The sequence below is a fragment of the Carassius gibelio genome, chromosome A24 (assembly GCF_023724105.1).
Source record: "Carassius gibelio isolate Cgi1373 ecotype wild population from Czech Republic chromosome A24, carGib1.2-hapl.c, whole genome shotgun sequence".
Classification (NCBI taxonomy): Eukaryota; Metazoa; Chordata; class Actinopteri; order Cypriniformes; family Cyprinidae; genus Carassius; species Carassius gibelio.
Window position 1 is genome coordinate 18,580,427 of NC_068394.1, and position 13,016 is coordinate 18,593,442.

At 36.2% G+C, this 13,016-nt stretch overlaps 1 protein-coding gene across 1 annotated transcript; it reads right to left on the reverse strand.

Moving 5' to 3' along the window:
• Positions 1-4,647: 4,647 nt before the first annotated feature.
• Positions 4,648-7,191, reverse strand: LOC127946426 (carbohydrate sulfotransferase 2-like). The gene has a single exon (XM_052542994.1). The coding sequence runs from the start codon at positions 6,607-6,609 to the stop codon at positions 5,221-5,223; it is 1,389 nt and encodes a 462-aa protein (XP_052398954.1). The 5' UTR covers positions 6,610-7,191; the 3' UTR covers positions 4,648-5,220.
• Positions 7,192-13,016: the final 5,825 nt, after the last annotated feature.

A 13,016-nucleotide genomic window follows, 5' to 3' on the forward strand; every position in this document is an offset into this window, starting at 1 on the left:
GTTGTCTTCACCACCTGCTCCCATAGTTTGAGTACATACACAAACAATAGCTGCACCTCCTTGAGCTGTTGTCATGGCAACTGCACAAGACATTGTCGGAGGCAAACAGAGAGATGCTGTGGTACCCGACCATTACGATGTGCATGGGGAATAAACTGTGCACAAGCGTGCTTCTGAGTACAACACATCTTCATATGACGCAGCATGTGTTTGTAGCCACCACAACCAAGTTTAGTTCCTGTTTGTTTTTTAACAGAACTCCATAGGCACGTTTTACAGGATTGTAATCGACATCGATTCATTTTGAAAAAAAAAAAAATAAATATTAAAGCTGTAAAAAAAAGTCTCAAATGCCCCTAAAAAAAAAGTAGTGTCTATGGTAAAAGAGAGACAATAGCCCTGGTTTATGCTTAGTATCCAGACAACTATCACACTGTCCAGAGATATGCTCGTTTTTCTTGTTTGGTGAAATTTTGTTCATTATGCTTTTCAGTTGAATTTTGGCCAAGGATAACTACAGATTTAGCTGATTTTTGTAGTTTAATTACTTTAAATTTATTGTGGATTAATTACTATTCTGGCATGCTAACTACTTGCAACTTTCGGGAACGCAAATAAAGGCTCGTTCACACCAAGAACAATAACCAAACAATAACCAACCTTGGTCATCAAGGGCCGGTGTTCTGTACAGTTTAGCTCCAACTTGTCTCAATAAACCTGCCTGGAAGTCTCTAGCATGCCAGGTAAGACCTTGATAAGTTCGTTCATGTGTGTTTAATTAGGGGTTTAAGCTAAACTCTGCAGGACACCCACCCTCTAGAGAAATTAGGTTAAGTAAAAAACTCTTGAGTATGCAAACACTGAAATGGTGGAAACTCTGGGTTTTCCATTTTATAATGGGAGGTTTGTCACACCCAGGAAAGCAGGGTAAGTGAAGCCGTTTCTGAAAGCTAGGTAACTTATACTCATAGTCAGTTAACAAATCTTTCCTGGGCACATATCCATCAAAGAGGACTTTCACAGGGCTGTAGGTCAGTGGTGTATAAATCGGTTTAAATGAGGCTAATCTGAACATTAAAACATCTCTGGAAGTAACCCAATAAGCAGAATTTCCTACAGGATTTCCAGTGAGGTTGGATGCATTAATGCCAAGCATATTCCCACCATCGCACCTTCTGAAAATAAATCAGATTACTGTATGGAATGGACGGATGCCAGATGGAGTGGTAGTACATTAGCTATGAGAGGCCATAACCACAGCTGTTCAACAAACACAAATTATTCCCAATTTATTTGGTCATCTTTATTTCTTACAAATACAAAAGCAACGGTTATCCTTTTTACTATTGGATTTTAAAATTATTCCAATAGGCTACTTGACAATCTCCTCTTCATCTGTCAGTGGTGCTGGTGCAGGTTCTCTCCCCTTTTTGCGAACCTCCGTCTTCTTGCTGTTGACTTAGTACCAGTCAGTAGTTAAGTTTATTACTCTAATTAAGAAACATAACAGGTTGGATTAGAGAATATTTAATTATATGAAAAGTGTTTATAAAGTAATTTAATCTACACCTATGAACCTTTTATGCTTAAAGCATTAAAGCAATTTTTTTTTTTTTTTGCTATGGGATAGTCAAAATGCATATTTGTTCAATCATTTACAGTTTTCTCCTCTGATTTAACAGTTATTAAGAATTAAAGTTACTCATTTTTGTCAGGTGCTGTTGCCAGGGTAAATCATAATTTCGGAGCTCCACTGATCATGACTTCTTATAGTCATGGTGTATTCACTAAACTCTGAGTCAATCAACTATAACACAGTTCAGCCGTTCTGAAATGTAAAAAAGAGTTTCCCATTTCATGTATAAGTCAGCTCAGAGCTGGTTGAGTCTCCTTATTGTAAAGGACCCCTGCAGAGGTTAGACAACCCTGATATAACACAACTTTCTGTTCATTATAAGTGTATGGAGCACTTACAGTGTGTCATCTGCTGCTTTAAATGCTCTAGCAGGAAGGATTCTGATTATCTGTCAATGTGTTTATCGTACATCAGCTAGAAAAAATGAATAAAAAATGTTTTCAAAGTTATTCCAGTGACATTGTTCCTCTGTGCCGTTATAGATGTGAACTTTCCTTTACAGTGAGTTAAGTTTATCTTTAAATGAAGTTTAACGTTACCATTATTGATATATTGGTTGTTGTTTATAATAAATATTATAGCAGCTGATCTGGGGGGTATTCCAAAAAGCAGGTTATGTGACATTCCTGGGTATGTTCAGGGATAAGTGAGCGGATAACCTCAGCTTTCGATTCCAAAATTAGAGGTTACTTTCAGGGTATGCAAGTAACCATAGTAACTTGCTCTCTGAAGATAACCTGCTCCTGCTCTTTAATCCTTGATAATATGAATTACATTGTTTATTTGATGCTAATTATATATTAAGCCATATCAGATGTATTTTGATTTTGAATATATATATATATATATATATATATATATATATATATATATATATATATATATATATATATATATATATATATATATATATATATATATATATATATATATATATGTATAGGCTATTTTACATATTGTAATATTATATAATGTTGTGCACTATCTGTCATGCCCACTGATGGCTCGTCAGTAGATCACACGTATGATAGCGCTGAGGTGAACTAACCCTGGAACATGACTGAGCAGGTTATCTTCAGAGAGCAAGTTACTATGGTTACTTGCATGCCATGAAAGTAACCACAGATTCTGGAACAGAAAGCTGTGTTCCAGTGGCTCAGTGCTAGAGCATTGTGTTAGCAATGCAAAAGGTTGTGGGTTTGTTTCCCAGGAGAACACATGATAGGTCGTGCACTGTAAATTGCCTGAGATTATCTGCTCACTTATCCTTGAACATACCTGGTATGTCACATAACCTGCTTTATTAACTGGATTAATGTTGCGTTTTTTTTTTTTTTTTTAAGCTACAGTAGGCTGAAAATTTGGCCATTACATAAAAATTTTGCATGAAATGATTAAAATTTGCATAAAATATGACACTTCACATAATTCCCAGTCAAAGTGGAAAGACAATTGTCTCATTCTGGTTAACTGTTTACTTGCTGCTTTGGATTTGTATCCATCGAAAGCAGTTTTGCAGACTGCGACCATTGAAATCAAACAATTAGGGCTGATGTTCTCTCAACAGTGTTGCACAAGTTACTTCCAAGCTGTAAATACATTATATATTATTTGTTGCTGTCATTTAAAAGTAATTCCTTACCTTACAATATTACGGCCTCAGAATTGTAATGCATAACATGACTCCTGTATTACTTGAGTTACTTTCACCAAAATAACTACAGAAGTAGAACTTATTCAGAAATGTCAAAATGTACTGCAGAGCATTTTACATCCAGTTGAGGGCATTTTGATGTAGCATAATGACTGTGGGCTATCCAGGCAACTAACAATAGCTTTATAGTTTATAATTGGCAAAGTGAAGGCTCAAGACAATGCAAGAAAGGGTGACAGCCAGAATCACAAACGATCCAAGTCTGTTAAAAGTATGGTAGAGGTAAAATGATTATCTGGCAATATCTGTGAATTGCTTGGGGCTATTCATTTTTACACACAACAGGACTAAATGTAAACTCTAATGCAATTGTAAAATGACAAGATGCACATGTCCATCTCGCGAATGTACAGTCCCCTGCCATCTTCACCCATTAGTTGCTTTTCCACTGGCCAGTGCAAGTCGAGGCTAACAGTGAGCCGGGCAGAGCTAACAGCCTCTGACCTCGAGCACAGAGGCCGAAATCATGCCGCGTCATACCAGTATTCTCGCGGCACTCCTGTAAAACCCGCCATTAACACGCCTTCACTGGACTACGTCACACAATACAAAGTTCCACCAGCAAGAGGGACCCCTAAACAAATACAGTATATCAAACGTGGACACCACACGCAGCTATTGACTGACCATGAACCGGAAATATAACTTATTTGCATCATTTTTTATGTCTTGCGGTCTTGCCGTTTTTATTTTGTTTGTTTGTTAGTTTTTTTTCTTTGAACAATTACATTTTGGGCTTAAAGTGTGTTGTAACGCAAGCATTACTGAACATGTACCGAGTAAAATATTACTGAAAATTGACTAGTAATGCCTTACACTACTGTTACAGCAAAAAGTAATATGTTACTGTAATGCATTACTTTTGCGATGCGTTACTCCCAACACTGTCTCTCAGTAACTACAGCTCCTAGGTCAGCCATTTGTACAGTAGAGTTTAACAAGTAAATTTACTCAGTATTAAACTAGTGTCATGGTTTAACAATGTATCAATCACTGGTGAATCCATGTTTGATACCTTCAGTGTTTCTCTCACTCCCATTCACATCTCTGAATAGCGAAAGCAGATCAATATTATATTTAAGACACGGAGGATGTAAGCAGAGGTCTCGCAGAATGCACTTTAGCTAAAAGAACCAACTTCTTTGCTATGCTGAAACACATGGTTTTTAACTGACTTTTTTTATTATTCTTGATCTTTTTTAAATGCTATAATTGCAGCTATAATGTTTCTATATTTATATGATGTAAGGAGACTTAGAGTGGACTCAAACGCCTTCTTGACAAATTCAGCAGGCACTAACTAAGCAGTAAAATTAAAGCCTTTAAAATTTTTGCAATGCATTACTTTATTTTTTTTATTTGATAAAATGAGAAGTATGCCTTACATAACACATAACACTGGCATTCATAAAGTGTGAAGACTGTGAAATGTAATGATTGTCTTCAAATTGATTTTAAAGAAACAGCATTACCTGCACTCTGCATAACAACTTTGATCAGTATTTTGTTGCTCATTTTCCGGTTTCATTTCTCAATTTTAAACACAACAAATAAATTGAAACCCAAAAACAGACATTCCAAACAACCTTAAGTATCAATTTTGGGAGGAAAAAAATTACAATGTAGCATTTGGTTTGTACAATATACATTTTTCAGTTGTGGTTTACAAATGCAGATGCAGCTGTATCAAACATCTACAGGTCCATTTAGAAAAGCACCTGTGCTATTGAATGACCACAAAAAGCTATGACGCTCCATAAAGAGATTGTGAAATCCTTCGAAAGCACTTTGATATGAATAAACACATCCACAGTTACTGAGCTGGTGCTCCGTTTCAGGTGGACATTGAAAAGCTATCTCTGGAACTCCGTCACAGTTTGGAAGCAGTCAATAAAGATTTACTCAAGTCTTTTGCTTCTCCAGCTGTTCTCACACGTTCATAACCCAGGATGGCCATTGCATGATGGCAGTACTCCTCTACTTGTTTTATCTGTTGAATACTCAACACTGTTCTCCATGCACTAGCCGCCTGTGTGGCATTCCTGGCAGACACAATAAATGGCTTTGAGGAAGAGCTTGTGCCATTCGTCATGTTAAGAGCAAAAGACTCGATGTCAAGGTTTGCACTGAGATTAGCAAATTGATAAACATTCCGGAGCGTTTTGACAGGGTTTTCCACCAGATCCTCATAGCGCACCGCCATGTATTTCCCTTTCAGCCAGCTGGGAGGATTTAAGGCAGTCCTCAGGCTCCTGTATGTCCGATCACATATTACCTCCATAGCTCCAACTGAATGGTAATCTGCGCCGTCCTTTTTGCTCATTTTGTGGCCAGGATCCACAAAGGGTACCCGACGGAGTTTGGGATCCCTGCTTCTGACCACCTGCAAGTTCTCACGGATCAACCCGTGCCTCGATTTGATCCTGGAGTTGGCCACGGCTCTGGGATCTCGCACAAGGTGAATCACCTTGAGGTCCAGAGACGGATCCTCCATAAGGGGTGCCAAAACGTTGACATCCAGAACCCGGACCCCTTTTATGACTATAGCGTTGTACTTAAGGCATTCTTCCTCTAAGAGCCCGAGGCTTTGTGGAGGACATTTTTTGCACACTTTGTCATCCACCATCCCAACCACTTCTCTCCTATAAGCGGAGCAAAGAGGATACGAGCAGATGACTTTATTAAGCGTGGCCCCAAAAAGTCCAAGGGAGGTGAAGTTTTTGCCCCCAGGGCTGTTGTACAGCTGAAAAACTGAAAGATCACAGCGGTACAGCGAGCTTAGCATGTCCCTCGCTGCTCCCTGTAAGGACACAGCATCACCCGGGTACAGCTTTTGCCAGATGTGCCACATCGGTTCATACAGAAAGAAAACCTCTGGGTGTTGATTAAACAGCTCTCCGAAAAAGGATGAGCCGGACCTCCATGTGGTCAAAACATAAACGAGTTGTCTCTTCTTAGCAAGAGAAGGTCCGTAAAGGAACCGAATGTCTGACCTGCCCTGATACGGAGTGCTTCTCATCTGGAGATTACACTGTTGAGGTTCTTTAGTCCACCTGTAGTTAGCCAAGTTCAGCATGGTGAGAACTAACAGCAGAAAATACGCTATAAACAGTACGATTCTTTTTCTCCGCAACACTTTCATCACGATTCCAGGCTGGGTGATTATTTTTGTGGGATGATTCCGATATGCCTTGTGATTTCGGCCATAAACACCATTCTTTTCCCCCAGTGCAGGCAACTGAAGTTGATCGCTTCTCATCTGTTGAAGGATACAGTGGTTTCGAAACCACTCGGTCACACAAGATGAGGAGCAGCAGACACGTTATCAACTCAGTTGGGGTTTTTCATGCAAGCAAACTTTGTTTTCAATGCAAACCCAAATCCGAGCTCCTCGTTTGCAGACAAACATTCAATATCCATCACATCCACAATCCAATCGCGTGCAATGCTGAATGTAGCCTTACTGCAGTGCGCAGAATCTCCCCACGGTCCTCGGAAAAATAAGGCGAACGTTGACGTACAATATCATATCCGTTTGCACGTCCATCAATAGCGACCGTCAGATGAATCCTTTTAGCAGCGACTGCCTGTAATAGATGGAGAACCGCTACAGTAACGGAATAGACATCATTAATACATTCTAAACGCTGTGAATGCGGTCAGGATGCATTCGTTACTCTGTAAGCATCCGCCGGCGTCTTGTTGTCTCGATCGCGTCAGTCTCCGGCTTCAACTGTACTGGACTGATTCAGTCTCGGTCTGTGGGTAATAAAGACCTCCCCTTCTCCACAGCCAGTGGAATTGCACCGGTGCTTTCTCTTTCAAACTCCCCCCACCACATTATGTCAGTGAACAACAAAACAGGCGAGATGACTGAACACAGCAAGGGCGGCTGTGAAATAATAGGCTACGGGAAAACTGCACAATAGTGTCGCAAACCCCCCCCCCCCCCCCCCAAAAAAAAAAAAAAAAAAAAAAAAACATGGCCATTATAAATCACCGATTTAATTAAAATACAGGCATTCGTTTGCACATTCTTTACCCAATCATCCTAAAAGAATTTGAACAGGATTCTTAGTGGTGTTATATATAATATATATTATATATATATTATATTTTTAACCTAAAGAAAAGAAGGACTAATTTAACGAAAGTAAAATGTGAATATAATTTTAGTGGCCATGACAGAAATTATAAACCAAGCATATTTATTTTATTATTATTATTTTTTTTTTTTTCGGTGATTAAACTGAAATGAAACTTTAACTAAAATATAATAAAGAAAATATGTAATTACATGTAATTAAAGTACTGAATGACTATAGCGGTGTTATAAAAGGGTTAACAATGTGGAGTTTTGTACTAACACTTTATCTTTGAAATAATTTAATAGAATTTAACACTTATTTCTTTAAAAAAAAATTAATAATAATAATAATTTTAAAGTCATTCGGAATGTACACACACAGCAGCAGGACCGGCATTCTGGAAAAACTCCACATGATACTTCCAGAGTCTCCTAAAAAGTAGGAAAGCATCGGATGTGACCATGTACATTCCACCCACAGCTGATTCTTCGGGTAAATTATAGATATCGGGAGATTATTTTGAATATGATTAGAATATAAACCAAAATCGACTAATAGGTTTTATTAACTCACTTTTAAATGTAATACAGTGTGTGTGCGTTTTTTAGTGTTAATATGACTTACTCAAACCTACAAACCCACACTAACAGAATAATTTTTAATGGCCAAATAAAATAAAGTCGATCGCATCTGAAATGTTTGACTTATTACAGTCTCAAGTTCCAAAAATATTCAGCAGCACTTTTTTTTTACATTTTGCACAACTCTGCCCTACAGAGGCCAAGCACAGTAACTACACTGACACTGGAACTTGACTTTTTTTCATACTACTTTCATTGATAGCCAAAAAGCAAATCATAAACATATATACCTGGTCTGCAGCTCAAAAAAGGCATTTAATCTCAACAATTCATACTTTTTTTTCTTTTTTTTTTTGACTTTTGCAGTTGCACGTTATATACTCAGTTGTGATATAATTCTGACGTTTTTTGCTGAATTGCTGAACCTATGAGTCAGAGTTGTGAGATGAAAATTCTGATGAAAAGTTTTTTTTTTTTTTTTTTTTTCGTATTTTATTTTGGCTCAACATTTTCTATTGTGGGACTCAAAAAGAGTTCCAAAGAGGGAGAAAACCTCTCCGTTATGGGACATTTTATATATGCATACATATATATACACATTTATATACAAAGCTTTATATATAAGAAATCTTTTCAATTCAAAGCTAAAGGTGTCTTTGTTTTATAATATATTATTTTCTGATAATTAAAAAAATAGAAAATACAAAAATTTGTCATATTGAGTTAAAGGTGTAGTACGTGATGAAACACTGTTAAAGATTTAAATCAAAACCCAAGCAAACAAGTTTTAACATGTTGCTAGCTTTCTTTGTGTTTGCTAAAATAAATATTGTGTTATTACATAGTTTAGGCTGTATTGTCAATCAGCAGTCATGGGAAGAAGAGAGAGTGAATTGGAAGATTTGTAGAAAGACTGTAGAAAGATCTACAGCTGAGATATTGCCAAAGACTAAAAGTTCAGATGAATATCACTGAAAAAAGAAGGCTTACAAACAGGCTAGGACCTGCATTAGTATGAAAAATAAGCAATTAAAACAATTAAAACTAGTGGATCTTAGTTTGGTTCATCATGAAAATTGAATATTTAAGTCATATTATTTAATATTTAATACTTTTGTTGAAGTAGGTCGGACTCTGTTACCCTGCTACTGGTTTGATTTTATATTAACCTGCTGAACTCAGAATTAAAATGACATTACCAAAACACATCCATATTAGTCAACAAAATTTATCGGTGTCCTGATTGACGAAGGTTTAACTTGGTCAAAACATGTTGATCTACTCTGTACAAGATCCTCTAAAATGTTAAATATTCTAAGAATTGTTTTACCTTCAGTTCACTCATCTGCTCATCCAACGCTTTACTACAGCTTTTTATTTCCCTTTATGAATTATTGCAATATTGTCTGGGGTGCTACTTTTCCCACCAGCAAAAATTGCTAAAATTCAGAAGAAGTTCTTGCGTATGATTTCCTACTCTTCTAAATATGCTCCTTCTCCTTTGTCCGAGCCACGGGGCACCAGCCCCGACTAGTCCAATGGTTAATGTGGCCCTGGTTAATAGTTAATGTAAGATATATTTTTTCCAAACCACTGGCTAATGAGATGACAGAAATAAAAGAAATATGACTAACCAATAGGCCTAGTATTATTTTAATAGACTAACTAATGAGGAGTGATGTGAATCAATCTGTAATCATAGGATTTATTCATGATTTTTTATGTCAGGCTAGAGTTACACTGATTTTGCATCATGTTATGGACCCCCTGAATTAGCCTTGGCCAACCCAAATAACAATTACAATCTGGTTAATTTTTACCATATTTCATATTCCAACAAAGGCAAACTGGATACCAAAATAGCATTGCCGTGGGCAGAGATGAAACACATCACTCCTCATTGTCAAAGCAGTGTAACCCGTTTAACAGGACATTATGATAGGGATGACAAGTAAGTATCTCGCAAGCCATATTAAAATTGTTTTAGGAGAACAGCGGACTTAAACATGGTTATAGCATCCATGAAGAAATCAAAAAGCCCAGGTAAGCACGCATATTTTTGCATTTGTCATATTGGTCAAAATGGCTTCATGTTTTTTTTTTATGATTATTTATTTATTTTCCAAGGTTGAACAAGGTCCAAAATTGTGACCACAAATAACTATGTACAAGTCCAGGGTTTGCTTGTACAAAAAAAAAAAAAAAAAAAAAAAAAAAAAATTAAGTTAAGGGGTGGAATAACAAAAAAATGGCTTCATGTTTTGAAAGATATGTAAATTGTTCATTTTTGTGTATTATCAGTCAACAGGTTAAGACCATATGTATTACTACTGGTGTGTCTTTGTACATCAACCTGTCTGGTAAGTTCTTAAGAAAACATATATACACTTATACGCAGATTATAAAATAAGAATTAAATAAATATTAATTTATTTCCCCCTGTCATAACTACATGGCTGTGTCGCATTTAGTTTGGCTGAAATGAGAATGGATTATAAATTCCAGTGCAGTTCATAAATCTGAATGTATGCTTACAAAATGAAGCATTTTAAATTAAGGCTGAATTGCTGCAAGTGTCGTTGTCAATAATAAAATCAGTTATTGGATTTTAATTTGTCTAAATGCGTTGTGATGGACTTGTTTTAACAGTATTCAGTTCAGTTCGTTAGAAATAGAGTTGATCAGCTAGGAAAAACGAACATTCTCTTATTGTCAAGGATTCAATGGGCTAAATAAGGCTGTTGAATGTCTTTGAATTGCAATTAAAATAATTTCTTCTTCAAATTCCTATTCAATAGCTCAATATATGATGTAAATCTTTATTCCTTTGTGGAAAGTGTATATAGAGCGGGTGATCTCATAATCGAAAAACAACATATACGCGGATGGGTTTAAAGATGACGCCTTGCAACAAAGACTGAAATGATACAAAAGGATGTTAAACATTTTCATTGTTTCGTGACAGCTCTCTGCCCGATGACATAATAATAGGTTTTCCACTGAATGAGGGTGAGATCATTTTTGTTTTATAAGAGCACATAAACGATTTAGACATTGGCGTAGCCACAGGTGTGCCAGCCAGGGTGTGCCGGCCATAGACATCTAAATACCTAGACGCCTCAGGCCGGCGACACACTGGATGCGTGGCACAAGAGTCTCAGCTGAATGAAACCCACTGCAGGAGAGTTTAGCTCTCCGTTATGTTCATTTCGCCTTCTAGGTCCGAAAAAAACATCAGGTAATGCTCAGACTTTCCTGTCTCTTTGAGTTTCAATCTATATTTATTCACTTCAGCTCTTGAAAACCTCTATATGAACACACTTGCCCGAAAAAGTGTGGGGGACGAATTTCCGTGATACTAAAAGTGGGAGGGGGGCACGTCCCCCGCGTAATCTACGCCCCTGGTCACTTGTTGATTTTGTTAATTTTTTTGGTTTACAATTCTAATGTTAATTTAGTATAACTGTGACATATGCATGTAATGTAATTTGAAAGTACATTAAATTAAATGTAGTTGTTTTATTGTTTTCTCTGTGTTTTTGTTTTTCTATTTTTTTGTCTCAGGTCAGAACACAGCTCATTCCCTTTAAAATACTGGGCAAAAATCGAAATAATACATCTTTAAACACTAATAATTTACCATCTTTGAGAAAATTGAAAAAACAAGTAAATACAAATCAAAAAGTTAAACAATATTCTGCTTTTCATTTTGATAGCACTCTATAACCTACAGATAAACTCCACAACAAATGATAACACATGAAACTGATGAGGCTTCATGGATCCAGTGAAAATAAAACAAATATATACAGTAATGCGCTTATTCAGTGCACAGTAAAAATGTAGTAAAAGTGATATGTTATATTTAAAAGTATATGTAGTACAACTTGAAGTAAAGTGGATAATATGAAAGGAGAGTACAACGGTACAATAACATACGTGATAATAGATTTACAATAACACTAATTATATGTATAATATGAATAATACCATAATAAATAACAACAATAGATTAATAAAAGCAGGAAGAATATGTAATATCAATTGTCCTCTGAATCAATCTCAGCTCAAGAAACACATTTTCTTTCAGTTTTCAGTTTTTTCTTTCTCTGGGAATAGAGTGGTTTAGTCATGAAGACAAAACCTTACTAATAAAGACTCATTCTCTATCGCTTCCCTCAAGTCAAATAATGTAAAAAAATTTGACGTTGCTTGGCATTTCATTCTATAATGCACATTACACACACTCATGCAGAAAACACACATTTTGAAACAGTGGTTTATTTTTGTTAATACATTTGAATGTTTGGGTGTGAGTGTGTAAGGTTTACCTTGTACAACAAAATCTCATAGTATAGTTATGTTTATCACAGAAAAACGTTATATTAATCAAAATTAATAATCATTATTACAACATCACAATGATTTCATCATGATATTGCAGCTGGACTCACTGAGTTCCTGTGTTTTCATTTAGGCTATTTTCATATTTTGTGTAAAGACACACGCAGTACATGATCAGCATTAAACAGCCTGTGTGAATTTCTTTAAATGCAGTCTATAGTATTGTGATCGACTGAGGAAACTGGTTATATTTAATTTTATATTTAATTATTAATTATTAATAACTAATAATTCCTTAAATTTATATAGCGCTTTTCTGGGCACTAAAAGCACTTTACATTGAAGGATGAATCTCCTCAAACACCACCAGTGTGCACATCCACCTCCAAATATTTGACAAAACTACAGAAACATTTAATAAGCTCATTATATTAAATTATATTGTTATAAAAATTATCTTTACAGAGAGCGAGAGAGGGAGGTTAGAATATGAGTAGGGTCAATATTCAATCTAGCCATTCATTCAGGGCTGCTCTGGGTTTAGTAAAAACACAACATTAGTCTGTGGAGGTAGTCTTGTCTCTTGGAAATACAGAGAACAGCTTTCCTCAGATTTCCTTAAGGCTTTCTTTCTCCTGTTTGCAACAGGCTAA